The sequence below is a fragment of the Vombatus ursinus genome, unplaced genomic scaffold, assembly GCF_900497805.2.
Source record: "Vombatus ursinus unplaced genomic scaffold, bare-nosed wombat genome assembly UNPS02014794.1, whole genome shotgun sequence".
Classification (NCBI taxonomy): Eukaryota; Metazoa; Chordata; class Mammalia; order Diprotodontia; family Vombatidae; genus Vombatus; species Vombatus ursinus.
The window spans coordinates 3,023,578-3,049,236 of NW_020954572.1; the positions used below are offsets into that span (position 1 = coordinate 3,023,578).

At 40.5% G+C, this 25,659-nt stretch overlaps 1 protein-coding gene across 2 annotated transcripts in view; it reads right to left on the reverse strand.

The window, feature by feature from the left end:
* The window catches only part of SLC24A4 (solute carrier family 24 member 4), a 275,977-nt gene that overhangs the window by 27,449 nt on the left and 222,869 nt on the right, over positions 1-25,659 (reverse strand). For both annotated transcript variants that reach the window (XM_027870002.1, XM_027870001.1), the window contains one exon: positions 24,926-25,142. In XM_027870002.1, coding sequence (XP_027725803.1) covers positions 24,926-25,142 — 217 coding nt within the window. The remainder of the gene's footprint in view (positions 1-24,925; positions 25,143-25,659) is intronic.

The window sequence follows — 25,659 nt, forward strand, 5'->3', positions numbered from 1 at the left end:
GGCTGTGTTTACCCCAGTTTCCTCATCTGTAAAATAAGCTGGAAAAGGAAATGGCAAACTACTCCAGTATCTCTGCCAAGAAAACTCCAAATAGGATTACAAAGAGCAGGACACAACTAAAGACGGCTAAACAACAATGAAGAACTAAAAGAATTTGAACTCTGGTCTTATTCAACTCCATGTACAGTGCCATATCCATTTTGTCCCTTAGCTGCAGAGGGTACAGCTGCAGAGAGACTGGAAGTCAGGAAGACCTGAGTTCAAATCCTGCCTCAGGCTCTGACTGGCTGTGGGACCTTGGGCATGTCACGTAACCCCTCTGTGCCACAGTTTCCTCATATGTAAAATGGGAATAATAATAGCACCTACCTCACAGGGGAGTTGTGAGAATAAAATGAGTTAACATATGTAAAAAGTTCTTTGCAAACTTTAACGTAAATTCTGTACATGCATTTTCTTTTTTCTTTTCTTATTTTGGACACTGATTCAGTCAATTAGAAGGACAGATGTCATTAAGTGTAGGAATCAAAATGCATAGAGAACCTGGGTCATCTCCTTTTTATTTTAAGGAAAAATCCTATGAATCCATAAAAATTGCATTAAGTCAGGCCTCTATTACCACCTCTAAAAAAGACTGGATGGAGGAGGTGATCCCTAAGAGTCCCTTTTACCGCTAGGGTTCCATTATCTTCCACACTTATCTACTAAGTCCTTAACACGTGGAAGCATTTCTCGTTTGTCCTGCCAGACTGCAATCTCCTTGTGGACAAGGATCATGCTGTTCTTTTTTGATCTTCGACAGCAACCTAAGATAGGACAGGCCACAGGGGAGGCACTGAATAAAAACTTGTTCTTAATTAACTGCTTGATATCTGAAAATAAGCAATGGAGATATGTGTTCCTACATCTTACGTGGCTGCTCCTTTTGCTGAGCAAACAGAGGGCTCTTCTTTCAAGTGGAAAATGACAATTTAATTATGTGAAAAATGTTTTTAGATGAGCTGTCATGAAGCAGATGGTTAATCATATTGGAGGGGGAAAAATTAACAACAGATGTAGTTGCCATTTAAAAATTTTAGCCAAATTAATTTGGACCGTTAACTAATTAAACACTCCGGTTGAATTACTGCACATGGGAATAATTTTGTAATCATTAAAAGTAGAATACAACAGAGCCTCCTAGAATCAGAGAGCTGGTGGGGGCCTTGGAGATCATCTAATCGAATGCCACCATTTCCTCCCATTTTACAGATGAGGAAGCTGAGTCTTAGGGAGGTGAAGTCATTTGCCCAAGATCACAATTCCCATCTCATGACTTCCAGTCAGTTGATTTATTACAGTATTTTGTTCTGTACTGGAAGAGGTAGGATTTGGGAGCATGGGGAAGGCCCTGCTAACCTACACAATACCTCCTCTAACTTTCTGTTGATAAACTTTCTTGTTACAACCTGATTCCTTTGCTTAAGGCTTTAATCTATAGTCATAATGAAATATTGACAAGTAATTTTATGAAACACAATTACAATAATCAATATTTTAACAGCTTATTATTAATGTTGTTGTTCAGTCATTTCAGTTATGTCTGATTCCCTGTGACCCCATTTGGGGTTTTCTTGGCAAAGATACTAGAGTGGTCTGCCATATCCTTCTCCAGTTCATTTTACAGATGAGGAAACTGAGGCAAATGACTAAATTAAGTCACTTGCCCAGGGTCACACAGCTAATAAGTGTCTCAGGTCAAATTTGAACTCAGGTCTTTCTGACTCTAGGGCTGGCGCTCTAGCCCCCGCGCCACCTAGCTGCCCCTGTTATTAACAACATTCCACATTTATGTTAAAGGCTTTTAAGATTCATAAAGTGCTTTCCATTAGACTATGAGCTCCTTGAGAACTGGCAATGTTTTTGCCTCTTTTCTTTTTAAAGAAAACAGTGCTCCTGGCACATAGTAGGTGCTTAATGCTTGTTGACTTGACCTAAATGACTCAAAACAATCCAATGAAGCAGGTGAACCTGCTTGTGCTATTATCTCCATTTACGGATGAAGAAAATGGGGCTCTGAGAGATGAGATGACTTACCATAGTCAAGCTGCTGACAGAGTATAAAAAATTGGGAATTGAATTCAGGTCTCTTGACCCAGAATTCAGTGACTTTTCAAGACAAATGAAAATAGCTTTGGGAGAAAAAAATCACATCTCTACCTGTATGTTCCACAGGTATCTCAAACTCCTCCTGTCTACAACAGGACTCCTCTTTCCTCCTCACCTCATCCCACCTAACCATCCCATTTTTGTTGAAGGCACTGCCATCTTTCCAGCCACCCAGATTTGCAAACTGAATCTTGTCCTTGATTATTCCAGGTCTCTCACCTCCTCGACATCTAATCAATTGTCACAATCTGTCAACTCTACTTCCACGACAACTCTTGCTTCTACCCCCCACCCTTTTCTCCACCCTATATTACAGTCTCATTATTTCTCACATGGTCTATTTTAATAACTTTCCAACTGACTTTCCTGCCTCTTCTCTCTTCTTTATGTCTTCCACATTGCTGCCAAATAAACAGTCGTAAAGTATAGCTTTGACCTTGGCATTTGTTGCCCAGTCGTTTCACTTGTGTCCAGCTCTTTGTGACCCTATTTGGGATTTTCTTGGAGATACTGGAGTGGTTTCCTATTTCCTTCTCCAGATCATTTTTACAGATGAGGAAACTGAGGCCAACAGGGTTAAGTGATTCACCCAGAGTCACACAGCTAGTAAGTGTCTGAGGTAGGATTTGAACTTGGGTCTGACCTTGTCATATTCCTGTTTAAGTAGCTTCAGTACCTGTATATTGCTTCTGGGATAAAATATATAACATCTTCCATTTGGAATTTAAAGCTCTTCTATATTTGACTCCATCCCATCTTTCCAGACTTACTTCATATTATTTCAGCCAAATGGATTCCATATTCCAGTCATACTGGCCTAATTACTATTCGTTATATATCTCCCACCTTGGTGCCTTTGCAAAGGCTGTCCCCATTGTCTGATTCTCAGAGTTACTTCAAGGTTCATCTCAGGTGCTACCTCTTCTACAGGTCCGTTCCTAGGGATTCCCCTAGTTATTGGTGCCATCCACTCCTGTTATATAATTACCTTAGATGTATCTTGTATATGTACATCTCTATGCATCTTATATACTCCCAATAGAATGTAAGTTTCTTAAGTTTGGGGATTGTTTTCATGTTTGTTTTTGGGCCTATCTAGCCCAATGCCTTGCACAAAATAAGTGTCTAATTAATGCTTGTTGACTTGAATTATAACCCAGGTATCATGTAATGCTTCTTCAGGAATTGTTATGATAGTGCACATGTCTCCTCTTTCCATCACTACATTTCAGGACACAATGCATTGTGGGACTGAGCTAAGAGTTGGGACCTATATTCCAATCCCTGCCTGTCACCAAACACTTTTCCTCTCTGGGCCTTGGTTTTCTCTTATAGGGATTGGCCTCAATGGTCTTTCCCAGATCTAACATTCCATGTGACACCATCTATGATTCTATATCCTAAGGATCCCCTCAGCATAGAAGGGTACGGAGCTTACCTATTTCTCACTCTGAAAAAGTTTTTAATGTAATAATTCAATTTAATAAACATTTATTACACACTTACTGTATACAAGCACTTTGTGATTGGCACTGGGTGAGGATGAACAAACAAAAATGAAACCATCTCTAACCCCAACCATTCTATGGTTCTATGATTTTAAGGTCACTTTTAGATGAGTCTTTGTGTTTATTTTCCCAAGGTCTCTCCAACATAACACATCATAACTCTTTGATTTTTAGATCAGAATATGCATTACTTGTAGTAGTACGATATCCCTCTTCCATTCAAGGAACATAAAAATTAGTCCTTTTTTGATTACTTTTCACCTCTACTGCTATTCAATAAACCTTGTACACCCAGGGTGCCATCAGCCAAAGTCCACCTAAGGAACCTAAGATGCCCTTATGTTCTCAGAAGTCCTGCCTCAGTTTTATAAATTATAATCTGGCTCTGTGTAGTGCCACATTTGTGAAGGTTAAATGACAGAATGTTCGTGACAGGCTACATGCACAACATGTAGAAGCCGCCTGTGTTCCATTCTGGGCTTCTCCGAATTCTAAGTTTCTGCTCTCAAACACCCCCTGAGCATTACATTGATGGCACATCTGAAATGCTGCAGCTCCTAAGGCAAAGGCAGACAAGCCAAGTCTTTTACACTCTGTCTCCCTGGCAATTTTTCCCCAACTGGAATTTTTAGGAAACCGATGTCTACGGAAAATGTGACTTTTCATGTTCCTGCCTTTTATAAACAAACCAAACCAAAGCCAAGGCACCATCCACCCACCTCCACTTTGCCTCCTCAAAACTACTCTGTATTTTAACTCTGGAACTGATTTTTCTTATCATCCTAAGGAAATAATTAGATCACAGATTTAAAGCTAGAATAGACCTAAGAGGCCACCTGGTCCAGTTCCCGAATTTTATGATGAAGGAACTGTGGCCCAAAGGTCACCATTCCCCCCTAGGCCCAGATAGTGAGTGACAGTGTCAGGACTTCAACTAGGTCCTCTTGAAGTCTCTCTTATATTTATATAGTACTTTACACAATGCTCTTATGTCCCTTAGTTTAGGTAATTATCACAACAGAACCATGGCTGACTTTCTCCCTCCCTTCCCCTGCCCTTCCCTTCCTTTTCTAACTATTAGAGTTATATAAAAGTAAAGTGGGCTATCCTGAGAGGTAGGGGGTTCCCCCCACCCTTTGCTAGAGATCTTCAAGAAAAGGTTGAATGGCCTTTTTTGGAGTATGCTGTAGATAGAATGCTTGTTCAGGTATTGCCTCTGAGGTCCCTTACTTAGAAGGAGGGAAAGAAGGAGGAAAGGAAGGAAGAAGGGCAGAGAAGAAGGAAAGAAAGAGGGAAGGATAGGGAAAAAAGAGGGAAGGGGAAGGAAGGATAGAAAGAGGGAAGGAAGGGTGGAAAGAGGGAAGGAAGCACCGACCCTGGATTCAGGAAGACCTGAATTCAAATGTGACCTCAGACACTTGATACTTACTAGCTGTGCGACCCTGGGCAAGTCACTTCACCAAAAAAAAAAAAATCAATGAAAGTGGGAAAGAAAGAATGAGGGAAGGAAGGAACAAAGGAAGGAGAGGAGGGAGGGAGGGAAAGAAGGTTGGAAGAAAGAAGGGAAGGTAAGAAGGAAGGTGGGAAGGAAGGAGGGTAGATAGGAAGAAAGGAGGGAAGAAGGGAAGGAAGGAAAAAAGGAAGGAAGGACAGAGAAGGAAGGAAAGAGAGAAAAGAAAGGAGGGAAGGAAAGAAGGAAGAGAAAGTAGGAAGGATAGGAAGGAGGGAGGGGAAGTACGAAGGAAGGAAGAAGGGAAGGAAGGAGAGGAAGGTAGGAAGTAAGGAAGGAAAAATAAAAGGGATTAGACTTGTTTTGTTTGACCCCAGAGAGAACTAAGAGCAAAGGTCGAATGTTGGGAGTGGGTAATTTAGGCTTTATAACAGCTTCTGGTTAATGAGTATCTTTAAAAAAGAAAGAGCTTTCTGAGGAGGTAGAGGTTTCTCAATCACTGGAATTCTGCAAGAATTGACTGGATGATTATCCTCAGAAATGTCATATTGGGGATGGATTTTTGCTAAGTTAGGGGTTGGTTTAGAATACCTTTAAGGTCCTTTCCAACTCTGAGATTCAATGATTTGAGGAGAGGTATGCATACTTCTCCCTCTAACCCCTCATTAGAGAAATGAGCTTTCTTTATTAGGTTGTTAGCAGTAATCTGCCTTTCTGGTGCTTATCCAATTATCTTTCCTGCCTCGAGTCTTGGACAAGTCAATAAAAAAGGTAGGCTGGTCCCTGGGGCTATTTCTCATCTGTTGCTAAAGTACCACAGTCTTTAACAAGCTGTTTACTTTTTCCATCCCAGAGCTTATCAAGTACGACAAAAACAACAAACTAGGCTGATGCCCCCACAATGGTGTAACATGAATTTACCTTTGGATTTTCCACTAACTACAGAGCCACTTCAGTTGCCCCATCTGTAAAAAGACCTTTGTCCAAGATACTGTCATTTGTCTAAGCCAGGGGCTGGCTATGGCTTGATGAGCTCACAGGCCCTACAGAAATAGGTGACAAACCAGATGTGTCCCTTGGGTCATAGACCCCTGGGTCTAGGTCACTTGTCCAAAACAATTCAACAAATACATATTAAGCACATTCTATGTGCACACACTGCTAAGTGCTTTGAAGCTGAGTGGAGAGAGAAAGCTGGATTTGGAATCAAGAAACTTAGTTCCGAATCCTAGTCCAACACTATCTGTGTGATTATAGACAAATCACTTCTGTGAGACTCATTTTCTTCATTTGTAAAATGGGCATAATAACACAAAAATTATTTTTCATGGTTGTGAGGAAAGCCTTATAAAGATGTGAGCTGTTATTATCTAAAATGCTGGAATACACTGTTTAGAGCATTCTATAATTAATGAAAATCTATTTTAAATGCTCAAAATAGAACCTTCTTTTCTAAAAGAAATCCTGATGGTAGCAAAATCTTTTCTAAGGGGAAGAACTTTATAGTTATGCAAAAGAAATTATACGTGCCTACCCACCATTTTGCTCCTTAAATTCAGATTGGTTTTGGTACACTGGATTTTTATAAGGTGAAATATACCTCATATGGCTGAACTACTGCCATGATGTGCTCAGTCAATTCTTTGTCTTCTGCCATTAAAGCTTACATTACTGTGCGGTTTCCACGCTGACGATCCCCAAATAGAGTCATCCAACTTGTCTTTCCTGGATTGGTGAATGTTGTGATGAGGGGAAGAGTACTGTAAGAACTATTGCTAGAAAAAGTAACCTGCAGAGACAGGATTCAGATAGACCTGGAAGGAGTTTTAGAATTCACCTGGTCCAACTCACTCATTTTACAGATAAGGAAAATGAGATCAAGACAGAACACTTAATGGTATTCTAGAATACGTTTAGAATCACAGCAGTACTAATGCCTTAGTCATAGACTACAAGTTTCATAAATATTAATTTAATTGAAGGCTAGAGCTGAAAGGGACTTTAGAGATCATAGGTCTGACACCTGTAAAAGTATAATGTAGGAGTACTGTCTCTTTAACGTTTATGATGGAGTAAACTGAGTCCTATAGAGGTGAAATGACTTGCTAAAAGTCACACTGATATCAATGTTTGTATGCTGAAATCCACCTTCATGTCCATATATTGTTTTCCCAACTAGATTGTCAACACCTTAAATAGAGATTATATCACTATTTACTTCATCTCTCTCTCTCTCTTATTCAGCTGTTTCAGTCATGTCTGACTTTGTGACTTCATTTGGAGTTTTCTTGCCAAAGATATTGGAGTGGTTTACCATTTCCTTCTCCAGCTCATTTTACAGATGAGGAAACTGAGACAAACAGGGTGAAGTGACTTGCCCAGGGTCACACAGCTAATAAGTGTCTGAGGCTGGATTTGAACTCTGGAAGACTCATCTTCCTGACTTTCTCTCTCTCTAGTAGTGGGAAATTCAGTTCTTATCCCATGATTTTCTTCCCTATCCCAAACCATGCCCTTATACTTGGAGAGGGCAATATTAATGCTGAGGGCTCTTCAAACACATTAACCTTTTTCCTTATCATCTTTCTTTAACAGTCCCTTCTTGGTCTCTCTGCTTTGAGGTTTTCCTCTCTCTAATCTGTTCACCATATAGCTTCCCAAAAAATCTTTCCAAGGCACAGGTATGACCGTGTCATCTGTCATCCCCCAGCCTGCCGAAAGCCTTCATTGACTTGCCTCTGTCTTCAGAATAGGATGCAACCAGCCTGGCATTTAAGACTCTCCCTAGTCTGATTCCTACCTACCTTTCTAGCCTTATTTATTCCCACTTCTCTTCCTAAACTCTAGTTCTAACTAGTAGTTTCTGCCAAGTTGGAATAATAGTAGGTCCAGCTTCTAGTGCAATGCCTGGCTCATTGTAGCGATTTACTAAGTGTTTATTGGTGGATTGATGCCGTACATTCAACATTCCATCATTTCCTTCTCCATGCATTCACTTACTGAGGTTGCTCTCCACGCCTGGAGTGCTCTTCCTTCTCATCTTCACCTTTCAGAATCCTTGCCTTCCTTCAAGGCCAAGTTAGTACTCTCTTCCTCCTCAATTTAATTTGTATTTAATTTGCACATACTTGTACATGTACATGTTGTTTCCTATGACAGTATAAACTCCCTGAAGGGGAGGATTATTTCATTTTTGTCTTTGTATTCCCAGTGCCTAGTACAGTGCTTACAACATAATAAGAGCTTAATAAGTACATGGTGAGGGCAGCTAGGTGGCAAAGTGGGTAGAGTGCTGGGCCTGGAGTCAGGAAATCTCATCTTCCTGAGTTCAAATCTAGGCGCAGACACTCACTAGCTGTGTGACCCTGGGCCAGTCACTTAACTCTGTTTGCCTTGGTTTCCTCATGTGTAAAATGAGATGGAGAAGGAAATGGCAAACCACTTCAGTTTCTTTGCCAAGAAAACCCCAAACGGGGTCACAAAGAGTCGGACATGACTGAAACAACTGAACAACGACAAAAGTGCATGTTGGGTGACCAATATTACGGTGATTTGTATACATGTTACGTCTGTCCTTTCTTCTCTGAGCCCACCTCACCCCCCTGCTCCATGTAAGCTCTTTGAAGGTAGGAATTATTTGCAAAACAGTAGGCACTTATGTGTCTTTTAAATTCTTGAACTGAATCTCCCTCACAGTGCCAGTACAGGGTTCTGTGGAGTGGGCCTTCCATATGTGCTAACTAATTGGAACATACTTAACAGAAAACATCCATTTGAAGAGTGAAAACTTCAGTGTGCCAGTTAGATGCTTGCCAACATGTGGCTGTTTTGGCATTACATGGGCAAAACATCCAGGTGGTTAATGCTATTTTTCTTTCTCCTCTGCATGAGTTGGCACTGTATCGACACTGCCTCGGCATCTCTCTGCCATGCTCTTGGATTAGCAATATCACCTTACATTTAGATGATACTTAGTCCTACAAAGTAGCATGAGCATCAGGCCCATTATCAAAACAAGGAATCTGAAGCCTGAATGAGTGAAGTGATGTACCTAAGGTCATTTGGTTAGCAGAAGCAAGGGTCTCTGAGATTTAAACTCAGGGTCATCCTAAATCTAGTGCCTTACCCACCATTATCAGGCCTCCTAATTTTTCTCCCATAGCTTCTTTAGAATTCTCTAAACAAATAGGAGTGAATTGGTATAGTCAGTATATAAGACACATGTTTTGGGGTCCAGAAGACCTAGGTTTAAAGCTTCCATCTGTTACTTAATATCTATATGATTTCAGAAAGTCAGTTAAGCTATCTGGGGCTCAGTTTCCTCCTCTGTAAAATGAGGGGGTGGACCAGATGGCTGTTAAATTCTCTTTCAGCTCTAAAGCTATAAGCCCATTGCGCTTACTGTTGCTTCAGATTCAAAATGAAAATTTTTCTCTTTAAAGCTAGTAGTGTTTTGTTTTTTTTTAAATAAAATTCTCTTGGGCCCTAATTAAGCTTCCTACTTGTACATCAGTACTTCAAAGATAGGAACAGTTTGTAACAGCTGGACCTTGAGATGTGAAACAATGTACAATAGAGTTTACCTGGTAGGTCTGAAAGCAGTCCACTAAAAAAATTATTCTAGGGGAAGCAAAATACTGATTGTATGAAATTTAATATGTAAATTAGCTAATCAGAAAGGCTAAATTGTCTCCTAACAGTTGTTCTGGCCCTATTACCCATTCAGGCAGCAGCCAAGATCAAAGAGTAGATGTGGGTGTTTGCAAGCATTTTATTCTCTAAGCCCTTACTGAATTTTGGATAATGAAAAAGCTCTAATTGCTCAAGTGATTTTTTTTAAAAATCATGGAACATGTAGTGGTTGAGGAGAGCAGCAGGGATAGAGGTAAAAACTAAAGCCCTAGAAACATATAATATATAAAAAACAAAATCCCAGAAGTCTTCAATTTTCTCCATGCTGGTTCATTTCCATTAAACAAACGCTGACTACAAGGCAGACAAAGGTAGATATGACATAGACCTGCTTTCAAGTAGCATATAGTTTAATATGGGAGGGAGGAAAGGTCACAGGGTTGTAGGCTTTAGATCTGAAAGTAACTTTGAAAATCATCTAGTCAATCAATCAATACACATTTATTAAGCACCTACTATGTACCAAGCATTGTCCTAAGCACTGAGCCAAAAGCTTTCATTTTTTTAGTTGAAGACATGGAAATGAAAGTGATTTCATTGCCCACACACTTTGACCCAGAGATCTCACTGTCTGGCATATGACCCGAAGAGGTCAGTGACATAAAGAAAGGTTCCAGATACACCAGAACACTTTTTGTGGTAGCAAAGAACTGGATACATGGTAGATGCTCAATGACTGGGAGAGGGCTAAGAAAATTGTGGTGTACGACTGTCATGAAATATTATTGAATACTATGAATATGGCAGCTAGGTGGTGCAGTGGATAGAGCGCTGGGGAAGACTCGAGTTCAAGTCTAGCCTCTCAGACTGCTGTGTGACTCTAGGTAAGTCACTTAACCTTGTTTGCCTCAGTTTCCTCATCTGTCAAATGAGCTGAAGAAGGAATTGGCAAACCACTCCAGTATCTTTGCCAAGAAAACCTCAAATGGGGTCATGAAGAGTCACACATGAATGAAACAAGTGAACAACAACAAAAATATGAATAGAGACAAACATGGAATCACACATGAACTGAGGCAAAATGGTATAAGCAGAGCCAGGAAATCAATTTACATAGTGACTACAGTGATGTAAATGAAAAAGAACAACATAGGAACGGAAACTGTGGATGTTGTGAAATGACAGTGACCAATCTTGGCTCCAATGAAGATATAGGAGAAGACATCTTGCCCCTCCTCTTTGCAAAGGTGGGGGACCATGGGAATGGGACATTTCATATAATGGCGGACTTTCAATATGATTAGTTTTGTGGAACAATATGATTAGTTTTTTTCTTACTCTTTTTAAAGTCTTTATTATGAGAAAATATTCTCTGGGAAGGGCTAGGAGGAGATACAGTGGGATATGTAAGTGTTGTAAAACCTAAAGTCAGCTTAGATTCTTATAATCTAGCCACTGCTCAGATTCTTAAAATCTAGCCATGGCTGGGATTCTTATAATCCAGCCACTGCCGAGATTCTTATAATCTAGCCACTGCTCAGATTATTATAATCCAGCCAGTGCTGAGATTCTTATAATCTAGCCACTGTAGCTTACTCATGTTCAGACTCCTTAAGAGTCTGCCCAATATGACAGTGTTCTAATAAACCTTGTCTTTGGCTAGAAGAAGGCTTGGGTCAAATTCTTTCGGGCAGGACCTGCGTGTTGTGATTTTGGGGTCCCAGCACCCCGGAACCCCCAAATTGCATCATTTTGGTGGCCCATACAGGGAAACTGCCTAACCCCAAGTTCTTCTCCAGTCAAGCCTGGAAGGTATGCAAGCCTCCTCCCTCCACTCCTTTCTTGCTCTGCAGTTGTGGTCATTGGGGTCACTCTCTAAGCACCAAGGCTTGGAGGTGCTTTTTGGGCAGACAGTTACTAGGCTTTCTAGTACTGGGCCTGACACTCTCTGGCTCTCGGTCCACTTGGTCAGTTCAAGGCCATGGACCTGGGTACACTTTCCGCAGCATAGAGGACAAGGATGGACACCCTATCCTCCGGAAGTGTATCTATTAAGTCCCTTGGCACTAGGGAATTGGGAAAAACTGTTGCTTTTTGGTTCCCCCTGAGGCTTACTCACCAAAAAGTTGGTAGCAAACAGTGAGTACCAGCCAATGTCCCCACATCATTCCCTGGATGTAACCTGTGTTTGGTTCTAGTCAACCTCCTCTTTGGGACCCCCTCAATGCAGGGACAGCTCTATGCCCCTTGCCAGCAGGAAGCAGTTTCAGAAGCCGAGACTTTCACCCCTTACTCCAAAAGAATTTGGGTCCCATTTATTTGAGGGGGGGAATGATGAGGTTGGGATCTGGGCCCCAGAAAGGAAAAACCCTGGACTTTCCCACATGGCCAAATCTCTGGCGTTCAGAGGCTATAATCCCATCAACTGGCCTTTCATTGTGGCTACACCCAATCTCCCCTACATTGTTTTACCTCCCTATGGCCCCTAGCCATTTCCCACCCTTAATCCTAGCTAGGCTCCATTCTCCCTTGGCCACAAGGTCCAGGTCCCAGTAGTTGTATTCACCCCAGCTTACAGGCCACTTCTAGGTCCCTCCCACAGTCTTTCTGTATGTAAGGTCCATCTTGTCTCCATTAAGATGCTTAGATTCTTATAATCTAGCCATGGCTGGAATTCTTATAATCTAGCCACTGCTCAGATTCCTAAAATCTAGCCACTGCTTGGATTCTTATAATCTAGTCACTGATTACCCATGTTTAGACTCCTTAAAAGTCTGCCCAATATGATGGATGTTCTAATAAACCTTGTCTTTGGCTGAAAGAAAAAAAAACCTAACGTCATCAATAAATTTTTTTTTTGTTTTTTGTTTTTTCAAGATACGCCATTCAAACAGGAAGAAAAAAAAAAGAACTAGAGGTAAGTTCAGAGTCCCGGGAGGTTAAGTGACTTGCTAAAGTCACATTTACTAAATAGCTGAACTAAGATTCCAACCCAAGTCTTCTGCATTCAAATCCATCACTTGTTCCATTACCTGAAACAAGGGGGAAGACAGTAAGGGTAAAGGAGAAATCCAACAAAAGGAGTCTGAGGAATGTGAGGATGGAGGGATCACTTGCAGTGGTGATAACTTTATTTTATTTTTGTTTGTTTGTTTGTTTGTTTGTTTTTTGTTAGGCAATCAGGATTAAGTGACTTGCCCAAGATCACACAGCTAGTATGTGTGTTTCAAGTGTCTGAGGCTGAATTTGAACTTGGGTTCTCCTTACTCCAAGGCCAGAGCTTTATCTACTGCTCCACCTAGTGCCCCTAGTGGTGATAACTTTAGACATGTTGCTAAATCCTGAATATAAACCAATAACCTAGAATAAGAAATTGTTAGAGATAGAAGGGGCTTTAGAGAATATAGTTCTATCCCCAAACTTTATAGATGAGGAAGCTGAGCTAGAAAGAGGGGAGGTTAGTGGATCAAGGTCACAGCCAACATACCCTATGAACAAGGCCCACCAGGATATCAAATGTAAAAAAAAGAGAGGGAAAATAATTCTGGATGGCTTTGTTTCAAAACTTAGTTTTCCAGCCCCTTCAAAGAGATGGTAGCCAAAATAATTTAAAAATAGTATGTAGGGTTGTTTCTCCATGAGTGTTTTCCCCAAATAATTTCCAAATGTTCTGAGTTCTAGGACATTTAGACACATTTCCTAGGTCATTCTCTGTCTTTAGTCTCATTTTTTTCTTTTCTTTTTTTGATCCACTGACTTTTATTACAAATGTGCTTAATTATTTGCCTTCAAAAAGTTTAAATCAATACCCTATTTTCTGTATGCTAGTACAAAGCAGACTTTTACAAATTAAATACCTAAAAATTTGACAAAAAGATTGAAATTTGATGGAAAACAATTATGAAAACCCTCAATCTATTTTTTAAGGAAAGAGGCAATATTCTCCAGACATGTTACACAATATTAATGTTGACCATTTTTAGACTAGGTAGCTAAATTATATTTTGTTGTTAGTATACATAGTTCTTAGTTCAGTCTCATTTCTTAAGCTTTACAGATAGTATTGCCTGCCTAGAGAGCCTACCTAGGACTTTTTTGATTTTTACCACTGAAGTGCGCTATTTCCCAGAACACCATTTCGATGGACAAATGCTTGATAAATTATGGATGCTACTGGAAGCAATGAACATGAGCTTGGACAGACTTTGGGAGATAGTGGAGGATAGAAGGGCCTCGAATGCTACCGTCCACGGGGTCATGAAGAATCAGACATAACTGAATAACAACAAAATTGGAAGCAGGCAAACTCAAGCCTCTCTATGTCCAGGTGCAGGCCAAACATGAACACCACAGGCTTCTGAAATAGTTTAATCATCAACTGCTTCAATTTTCTTGCTTCCTCCTTATTCCCTCAAATCAAAATATTCCTGTGGATAAATTTTTTTTTTTTGTATCAGCATTAGACATTCTCTGTAACTCCACCCACTCATCAACACTACAGGACAATCTTGAAGGTAGCTGCTTACTTAAGATGATTTAGAAATTTAGATGATTTAGAAACGAGACAATTTGACCTTACGCATCTCCTGAGTTCAAGTGTTGTGTTATTTTCAACATTTTGTTGTTGTTGCGTCATTTTTCAGTCATGTCCAACTCTTTGTGATCCTATTTAGGGTTTTCTTGGCAAAGATACTGGTGTGGTTTGCCATTTCCTTCTCCAGCTCATTTTACAGGTGAGGAAACTAAGGCGAAGAATGTTAAGTAACTTTCCCAGGGTCACACAGCTAGTCTGAGGTCAGATTTGAATTCAGGAAGATGAGTCTTCCTGACGCCAGGCCTGATACTCTACCCACTGTGCCACGTAAGCATATATTCCAAACATAATATGATGGAAAGCACACTAGATCTACAGCCAGGAAGGCCTGGGTTCAAACTCCATCTCATATGATCTAAGACAAAAAGCATGTGGGACTATCATCTCTCTGTAAAGCTTCAGATCTTTGTGGGATCTTTAGTCAGTAACATTGGGATAACACTACGTAAGGAGAATTATAAAGGGCTCTGCTTGAGAACAGCAGCTGCTAATATTAGAAACCAGTTCCAACAACAACCACTCCTTTTCCCTCAATTAAGCCAGCTGACAAGTCCTAATATGTCTCAGAATGAAATAACGGTTAGGAAGTATGGCTGGCCTGCTCAGGCCCAAACTTCATTTTACCTTCTTTGCTCATTCAGATGACCATCAATAAACCTGAAATCCATACCAAGAGGATAATAATAATAATAATAATAGTAATTGGATTTAGATAGCACTTTAAGGTTAACAAATAGTTTTACATGTTATTGAACTTGGATCAACCGTTGTATTCACTTGGATTAACCACTGTTCATTATGGGAAGAGAAAGGAATAAGCATTAATATTCAGTCTACTATGTGCTAGGCACTATATGAAGCTTTTTTTTTTTTTTAACAAATACTTCATTTGGTTCTCCTACCTATCTGACCACTCCTCCTCTGTCTCTTTTGCTGGAATCTCCTCCTTCAGATCACTCCCTGTATCCATAGGTGACCCTTAGGACTCTGTCCTGGGTTCTCTTCTCCTTCCATACTATTTCACTTGATGATCTCATCAATATTCGTGGATTTAATTACCATCTTTATGATGATAGTTCTCAAATCTACCTTTCCAGCCCCAATTTCTCTGCTGACATCCAGTCTTACATCTCCAACTTTCTTTCAGTCATTTTGAATTGGATGTCCAGTAGACATCTTAAACTCAATACGGCCAAAAACAGAGCTCATTATCTTTCCCCCTAAATCGTCCCCCACCTCCTACCTTCCTTAATACTGTAGAGGGCAGTCCCTCAGCCTCACAACCTAGGAGTCATCCTGAACATCTTACTACCTCTCACTCCACTTATATTCTAGCTGTTGTCAAGGCCAAATTTCATCTTTGCAACCTCTCTGGGATACACCCTCTTTTCTCCTCTGACACTGGCATGTGCAGGCTCTCATCACCTCATGCCTGGACTACTGTAATAGTCTGCTGATAAGTTGGCCTGCCTCAAGTCTTTCCTCACTCTAATCCATTCTCCATTCAGTCACTGAAGAGATTTTCCTAAAACACAGGTCTGATAGTATCATCCTCTCTACTTAGTAAACTCCAGAGGCGGCTTCCTATCACCTCCAAGATCACACACAAAATGCTCTGTTTGGTATTCAAAGCCCTTCATAAACCTGTTGCCTCCTACCTTTCCTGTCTTCTTATACCTTACTCCTCTATATGTACTCTTCCATCCAGTAACATTGGCTTCCTGGCTGTTCCAGACACTCTATTTCTTGGCACTAGGCATTTTCTCTGACTGTCCCCCATGCCTGGACTGCTCTCCCTCCTCCATTCCAACCATTTACCTCCCCAGTTTCTTGCAAGTCCCAGATAAAATCCTGTCTTCTACAGGAAGCCTTCCCTAACCCATCTTAACCCTTCTGCCCAATTAGATTGTAAGCTCCTTGAGGGCAGGGGCTATCTTTTGCCTCTTTTTGTATCCCCAGCAAGTAACACTATGCCTAGCATACAGTAAATGCTTAATTAATGTTTATTGCATTGAATTTGGTCTTCACCACCTTGGAAGGTAGGTGCTATTGTTATCTCTATTTTATATCTGAGGAAACTGAGGCAAATAGAAGATATTGTAGAGTTATATTGATAGAGACCTGGGCTGAGAGTCAAGAATCCCAAAGTTTATTCTTAGCAGGGAAATTGATAAACCTTCACACTGCACCCTTGATACCACCCTCTAACAACTGGCGGTGCAGTGGATGGAATACTGGGCTGTAGTCAGGAAGACCTGAGTTCAAATCTGACCTCATATACTTGCTAACTGTGTGATCCTGGGCAAGTCACTTAAGTTCTGTTTGCCTCAATCTCCTCAACTGTAAAATGGGAATAATAATAGCACCTACCTTCCAGGGTTGCAAGGACCAAATGAGATATTTGTTAAAAAGTGCTTAACAAGGGGCAGCTAGGTGGCACAGTGGAGAGAGCACTGGCCCTGAAGTCAGGAGTACCTGAGTTCAAATCCAGCCTCAGACAAAACACTTGACACTTACTAGCTGTGTGACCCTGGGCAAGTCACTTAACCCCAACTGCCTAAGTTAAAAAAAAAAAAGTGCTTAACACAGCACCTAGCCTATAATAGGCATTACATAAATACTTATTTCCTTTTCCTTCCCCATCTAGGGCTATCTTTAGTTTCTTCTGCTGCTCTGCAGATGCAACAATAATGCAATTAAGGCTTTCTTTTCTTCATCTGTGTAAAACGAGGGCATTGGACCAGATGACCTTGGTGGTCCCTTTCAGCTCCAATAAACTACGAACCCTATGATCTCCCTGCTTGCAACACATACGCCCAGACTCACTACCCATATGCTCAGATCATTCCGATGATAGAAGAAAAAGGGGAACAAGGAGGAGATATGGGGCCAAGGCTGGAGTTACACTGGAATTTTCATTAGGCCTACTGCCTACTTCTCATTAATTTTGTTTTGACTTGGCACGCACAACCAAGGTTTTTCTCATGGCTGCTATACAAAATAAATGGGAAGCAGATGGAGAGAGAAATTTTCAACCCTTTGCTCCTGATAACCTAAAACTAAGGAAATAATTGATGGTTTCAAAGTGTTGTTCTTGCACTGAGTCACAAAGAGAGTTTCTTATAAGGACATCAGAAAGCTCTCACTCATTCCTCGTGGCCCTGGGATTAAAAATAAGCACTTCCTTGTAGCTTGGCAGGTAAGAGAGGAAACACTGTGCATCAGGTTTTTTTTTTTTTTTTTTTAATTGTGTGGTACAGCAGCTGGGTTAGCTCTTTGAGGGGAGGAAAACATAGAGAACGACTTTTACAGCAAGAGTTGCCAATGAGTAGCTTAAAGTTCACTAGCAGTATCATAAAATGTGAGCAATAGAATACGGAATGTTAAAGCTAAAAGGGGTTTTAGAAAACAAAACATATAGAAGAGAATTTAAACTTTTAGAGCAGGAAGGGATTTTAAAGAAGATGAAGATCTGGGCAAGGTAAAGGAATGATGTTCATTCTGACTACTCTGGTAGATTCTGTGATAGATGGAGGTTCCAACTTCTTCATTACAAAATTGGGAAACTGAGGCTCTTATTAGGGAAAGCGAGTTCCCTATGGTCACCCGGTTGGATTTCAGACTTACCAGATAGGATCCAAGTTGATGTTGTAACTGACCCTGCCTCATTTATTATCTGTCACTGTGGCCTCTCCTTCACTACTCCAGGTCTCTCAGGATTTCCATCAGAGAAGGAAATAGAGTCAATAGTCGGGCATCATTTCTTATTCAGTGACTTCATTGTTGTTACCACGTTTTCTCCCTTCTTGCTATGCTGTTTGCTCTTGTTGCTGAGCCGTTTTTCAGTCACGTTGGACTCTTCATGATCCCTTTTGGGGTTTTCTTGGTGGTTTGCCATTTCCTTCTCATTTTACAGATGAGGAAACTGAGACAAACAGGTTAAGTGATTTGCCTAGGGTCACACAGTTATTGTCTGAGGTCAAATTTGAACTCAGGTCTTTCTGCCTCCAGGCTTGGCACTCTGTTCACTGTGCTACCTAGCTGCCCTTCTTTACTTTTCCCTTGGTGATCGCAATACTCTAGGAAATTGAAAAGTCTCTTAAGAACTGGCCAGGAACACCAGCCTTACAGAGTTACTAACTTCAAGGTCACTTGGCAAGTTAAAGAAATGGAATACATTCCTACTACTCTGGTACCTTCTGTGATGGATGGAGGTTCATTAAGGACTCAGGCTAAGAAGAAACTCCCCCTGTACAAATCAATGAAATCTTCCATACCTCTAAAGGCACACTAAAAACTTGATGGATGGACTCCACCTCCTCTCCCATCACACTTTGGCTCTACATTTCCTCAGCAGCCGGGTGACTGTGATCCAGCGGCCCGAAAAGCTAATGGGAGCTCAGGCTGGAGTCCAGAACAAGGCACATTATGCTTAATGTTGTCCTCTGCCCTGGTCGGACCACATCTGAAGCATTGGTGATGTTCTCTGGGCTGCATCTTAATAGGGACGTGGGCAGCTGAAGTAGATCCCCTAACCATGCTGAGAGAGGAGAGTGATCAAGTGAGCTGTGGGACTGAAAACTACATCCTGTCATGGGAAGATTAAGGATTTAATTAATCTTTAAATTAATTAATAATTATTAATTAAATTAATTCATCTTTAAAGATTAAAGATGAAGAGAGTGTTTAGTTTAGAGCAGTGGTGTCAAAGTCAAATCAAAATGGGGGTGGGTGGGCTGTGGCCACTAAGTACATAAAGATCCCCATGGGCTGCATATTGTCTTCAAAATGTATTATTATCTGTATTTTATTTATCTTTGTATATTTTGTTAAAAATTTCCCAGTTACATTTAAATCTGGTTTAGGTCACACTCAAGCTGTGTGTTTGACACCTCTGATTGACAGAAGGGGAAACAAGCTGGACCAGCATCCTCCTCCATCCCAGACATGAGGCCTGGACTCAGGTCTTCACCAGGTCTTCTGGAAATCCCACTATAGTTCCTGGGGGAGTTAGTTTACTCACCTTTGGAGCCTGAGTCTAAGGAGCCGACCCATTTGACTGGTGACTGAATATGTGCAAACTAGCCTACTCAGTCCCTTAAATCTACTGGGTGGTCCTAGATACCATAGTATGCATCAAGCTTCACATCCCAGCCTGCTGTCCACTGAGGTCATCTCAGTAATTGGTCAGTCAATATGCATTTATTAAGTGTGCCAAGCAAACATTGGTGATACAAAGAATGACAAAAGATAATCCCTGCTCTCAGGGAGCTTGCAGTCTAATGGGGGAGACAATATGCAAACAATGATGTGGAAATAGTTATAGGTGGCTAGGTGACACAGTGGATATAGCACAGAGCCTGGAGTCAGGAAGACTCATCTTCCTGAGTTCAAATCTGAGCAAGTCACTTAACCCTGTTTGCCTCAGTTTCCTCATCTATAAAATGAGCTGGAGAAGGAAATGACAAATCATTCCAGTATTTTTGCCAAGAAAACCCCAAATGGGGTCATGAAGAGTCAGCTATAACTGAAAAATGGCTGAACAACAACAGTTAAACACTAGAGAAGTGTAGGTTATTATCCAATAAAACTTGTAGTTAGCTTAAGTTGAGTATGATTGTATCTCCTTAAATTCCCTAAACATGATTAGCTTAATATCACTATAACACATTTTCCTGCATGCCTCATCAGCCTCCCCACTATCTTTCCAATTAAACAGAGAACAGGGCTTGGTCATTTTTCCTTTGTATTCCCAAGGAATATTTTTTTGTATTTGTACCATGTATTTGTATTTGCATTTTTTTTTTGTATAGCACCATACATATGTATTTGTATTGCATCGTGCCTGCAACCTAAGAGGTACTTAATACATGTTTCTGAATTGCTTTGTTAACATTTCTTGAGTTCTCCCACTCCATACGATTATGGGTTGGCTCCTTAAAGACTGGAACAGTTATGTTTTTTTTCCCCTGTATCTCCTCATAGTGCCTAGTGAAAGACTTTACACACAATGGGTACTCAATAAATATTCAAATAAGAAAAACTGAAAACTGGTAGGGGGAAGGCATTTGGAAAATTGGCATCCTCTGGGGAATAACCGGAAGCTCCCCATAGATATATATGTCTTTCATTGACTGCAAAACATTTTCCACGGGGCAGCTAGGCGGTGCAGTGGACAGAGCACAGGCCTTGGAATCAAGAAGACTCACCTTGAGTTCATATCCGGCCTCAGACACTTACTAGCTGTTCGACCCTGGGCAAGTCATTTAACCTGTTTGCCTCAGTTTCCTCATTTGTAAAAATGAGCTGGAGAAGGAAATGGCAAACCTCTCCAGTATCTTTGCCAAGAAAACCCCAAATAGGGTCACAGAGAGTCAGAAATGACACAGTAACAACAAAAAAGCATTTTCCATGTAGGATCTCATTCACCATTTTTATCTCATTTGTGTATCACAACAACCCTAAGAAATAGGCAATGTCAGTTTTATTCTCCTCATTTTACAGATGAGGAAAGTCAAGTGATTTGCTTAATGTCACATAGTTAATAAGTGATAGAGCCAATCATCATGGGCTTCAATTTTCTCATCTGTAAAATGACAAGGGTTGGGCTGTATGGTCTTTAAGGCTCTTCCCAAACTAAATCTATAATCCTATAAACTAAGGCAAATTTTCATTTTTCATAGGCATGATTAAATCTAAGTGTGTGCATCACTCTACACCCTCATTACTATGCTAAGTCAAGGATAACTGCATTTATAGTTCTGTAACTATGGAGTTAGCAATATTGTCTTCATGTTTCTGAAATTAAGTTATTTTGTAGATCTACTGAAGTTCACCTTATTGACTTCCTCAAGTATGGAATTAAGCTCATGAAAATGATTGCTTCTCTTTCCCATACACAAAGACAGAAGGCAGGCTGAGAGATGGATCAAATATTACTTTCTCCCCCGTAGGGCTGCTTTCAGTTATCTAGAAGTTCTTAATATTTGAAAACAACATAATTTCATTCTATGGATTGATGTTTGCTCTATGTCTTCAAAAAGAATACTGTATCATAGAATATAGGCCTGAACTCTCCATCACTCTGCTGAAAGCTGCCTCTTCATTACTGTATCCCAAGGTCCCACTGCCCTACTGGGCACTTCTGTTTAGGCAGAGTAATATTTTGAAATTGGGAACAAAGATCCCTATTGTTATACAAAGTAAAACTGCAAATGGCCACGCAGAGACCTAAGAAATTTGAGGGTGGTTTCTTTTTCTTTTCTTTTTTTTTAATTTAAAGAGGAAGTTAAAAATCTATTTGGTGCTAAAGTTCTTTCAGGGCCTACTTAGTGGCAGTCTCACAGCATATAAATTGAGATTCTCTATAGTACAATTCCAAATTAGTACTGGCTTGTTCCAACAGATATTCAGTGGATGGGCAGTCTAGCCAACAGCCTATGGAAGTCCAACAGCCAGCAGGTTGGGAAATGCATCTGAAATATAAGGTTCTGCCTTACTATACTATAAGTGCTTTGAAGGCAGGGATGGGTCTGCTTTTTGTAGCCCTAATTGGATTATTATTTTAGTGTATCCTTGTTATGATTCCATGAAGAGTACAGGTGTTTTGCTCTTTAGGGCTTGGGGTTAATTTCCACTTCCAGTTAGTTGCTCATTTCATCATTTCTATTTTTTGAACTATTTCTCACTTCTCTCTATTCCCGTGGTCATAGGTCACTGTGAAGTGACTTTCCATGGTCACAAGTGGTCCTTCCACTTCTCCTCTCATTCTCTTCTTAACTCTCCACAATCTTTCTTCCAACCTCATCATTCAACCAACAAAGACCCAGATCTTCCATCACTTCTCGTTTGGATTAGCATGGAAGTCAGCCAACTGGTCTACCTACCTGCAGTTCCTCCACCTTCCAATACATTTATACATTGTTTCTAGAGTAGCCACATTTTTAGGAAGATCCAAGCCCTGCTCAGGACATATTCCAATCCTCTATGCAAAAATCTTAAAGCATCTCATTTCCTACCTAATTAAATCTCTATATTCCTTCACCTGTTATCCAAGGTCCTACATGTTTAGTCCAAACACCACTTTCCATCTTTATCTCCTGCTACTCCTTTCTTTCCACATGCTCTAGCCATTCCCTAAATATGCCACCTACTTCCTCCCTTAGTGTTCCTACCCCTACTCCCATCACTTTGCTCATGTTGTTCCTGCCACCTGGAATACCCATTACCCTTCCAAGGTCTACTCATTACGATTCAACTCAAATGAAACCCTCTCCATGAATCCTCCCCTGAAACCTAAAACGATTGCTCTCTCTTCTAAACTCCCTAGTACTTTACCTACCTATTACTGTATGTTCATATTCAACCTCAGATTATAGTTATTGGCATACATGTATTTCTAATTTTTGTTGTTGTTCAGTCATTTCAGTCATGTCCAACTCTTTGTGATTCCATTTGGGGTTTTCTTGGCAAAGATACTGGAGTGGTTTTCCATTTCTTTCTCCAGCTCACTTTTTTTTAACAGATGAGGAAACTGAGGCTCAAAAAAAGGTTAAGTGACTTGCCCGGGGTCACACAGCTAGTAAGTGTCTGAGGGCAGATGTGAACTCAGGGAGATAAGTCTTCCTGACTCCAGGCCCAGCACTCTATCCTCTGTGCCACCTAGTTGCCTCTGAGAGATTATAATGTCTAGGAAGGCAAGGACTATGTTTTATTCATCTTTGTAGTCCCCTATAGTGACTAGTACAGAACTTATACAAGCAGGACTTGCGTAATACCTACTGACCCACAGAGGACAGAGTTTTTTCATTTACATTTTTTTTCTGTGCTATAATTAAGGTCTGTATTTTCTTTCTTTTAGGCTTGGTATACAGTTTGGACATTCAAAGAACTTTGTTTTTCACCCATTGTTCTTTTTTTTCCCATGGGGGTCTGAATGAAACACTTCAGTTCAATTTAGCAAGTGTTTATTAATTACCAGGTACTGTGTTCCATAAGGACAAAAATGAAAGAATCCGTGCCCTTGGGGAGCCTACATTCTATGGGGGGGATGTAACACACATACAAATACAAAACCTGTGGAAACTAAATTCAAAGAGATTTCATGACGGAGTGGAGCAAGCACTAACAACTGGGGATCTCAGGAAAGGCCTCCTCTAGCTAGTGGCATCTGACTTGAACCTCGAAGGGTGATAGGGAGGCAGCAGAAATCTCAGGGACGAGGCTTTGAAGGTCCCATTTACATAGCACGTAAAGGTTTACAAAGTGCTCTATCTTCGCAACCACATGAAGATAAGTAGCTCAAGTGTCATTATCATCATTATACAGATGAGGAAACTAAGACTCGGAGAAATGAAATAATTTCAGGGCATGAGAGATCACTAATAATTGTAGACACCAGGAATGGCATAACTGATTTTTTTTTCCTTCAAGAGTTTGGGAATAGAAAATCCTCTATACACTTTCTACCCAAATCATCATCACCAATACATCTTACTAAATGATGCTCCTGAAATAGCTTCTATCTATTCACAAAGATGGGATGGCCAAAGGTTTATCTGAGAATAGCCCTGCTGGCAATTTTTAGAAGTGAGCTTGAAGCAGAAGGAGGTTTTGTTGTTGTTGTTCAGTCGTTTCAGTTATGACCAACTCTATGTGACCCCAATTTTGGTTTTCTTGGCAAAGATACTGGATTGGTTTGCCATTTCCTTCTCCGGTTCATTTTACAGATAAGGAAACTGAGGCAAACAGGATGGAGTGACTTGCCTAGGGTCACACAGTTAGTAAGGGCCTGAAGCCAAATTTGAACTCAGGTCTTCCTGACTCCAGGCCTGGCACTCTATCTACCACACCACCTAACTGCCCCCAGAAGAGGGTAACCAGAAGCAATGAAAAACCAAAGTTCAGGAGCATCATTTAGTAAGATGTATTGGTGATAATGATTTGGGTAGAAAGTATATAGAGGACTTTCTATTGCCAAGCTCTTGAGGGAAAAAAATCATTCTTCTATTCCTGGTATCTATAATTATTAGTGATCTCTCAACCAGTCCTTCCCATCTGCAAAGCTGTGGTACTTCCCCATCCCGGCCAGCTTTGCCCTTTCATCCTGGATCTCTGGGTTTAGCTATAACCTGACCTAAGTATCTGACAAACAATGACCTAATTCCACCTTTTGTTCTTTATACATTCCAAATGCCTTGTGGGTTTCACTATCATTTATAATTCTGATCCTTCTCAAATGGAGAACAATTTGCACAACAACAACATTGCACAGATAAATGACTTCGAAAGATTTAAGGATGCTGATCAATGAAATGACCAACCATGACTCCAGAGGACCATGATAAAACACATTATTCAACTCCTGACCAAGAGGTAATGGATTGAAACACGTACTTTTTGGGCATGGCCAACATGAGAATGTTTTGTTTGACTTTGCATATTTGTTACAGGGTTTTGTTTTACTTCCCCCACATTTTGGGGTGGGGGGAAATGGGAAAGGGAGAAAATAGAGTTTTTTTTTATTCATTGAAAAAAATATAAAATTAAATTGAAACTTTTTTTTTTGACTCTTTAATCTTGCTCAGAACTCACCTGGCATGGAAAAGGGGGAGAGGAAATCTGTTTCTGTCGATTCAGGCTCTGGCTGTTGCTGTTGCTGTTGCTGCTGCTGCTGCTGCTGCTGCTGCTGCTGTTGAGGTGGGGGCTCCTCCTGGTTCTCCACTGGCACGTTCCCATTCTCAATGTTCTCGTGCGTCCCGTTCTGCAGTGGCTTACTCACACCATTGGCAGAGTTAATCAATCTCTGTCGCTGAACAGGGAGGGAGATAAGGGAAACCAAAACTTAGCTTAGGATGAGAGACAACAGCATAAGCACCCTACTTCCTTATTTTCTTTTTCTTCTTTGGGACATAGAACAGCATGCAGATACCTGAAGCTGTTGTTGGCCTGGAAGAATTCATACAAAATACTTAACCATCTAGCTCCATGACAACTTGGTTGGGTTGGTTAATTCCCATCTTGAAAAATTTCATGCAATAGTTTTGATCTGCTCTGGGATTGGCTAATAATAAATAATATATAAATTGGCTAGTTTACTCCTCCAGAAGATGAAGGGAGTTAATGGAGACTTCAGGAGTTCTTAACATTTTTTAGGAGATTATGTGTGTCTTGGACCCCTTAGGCAGTCTGGTGAGGCCTTTGGACCTCTCATCAGAATAATGTTTTTAAATGCATAAAATAAAATTAAAAAAAAAAAGGATTACAAAAGAAACCAACTGTATTGAAACACTATTTCTCTTTCCTCTTTTTTTCCCTACTTTCTCTTT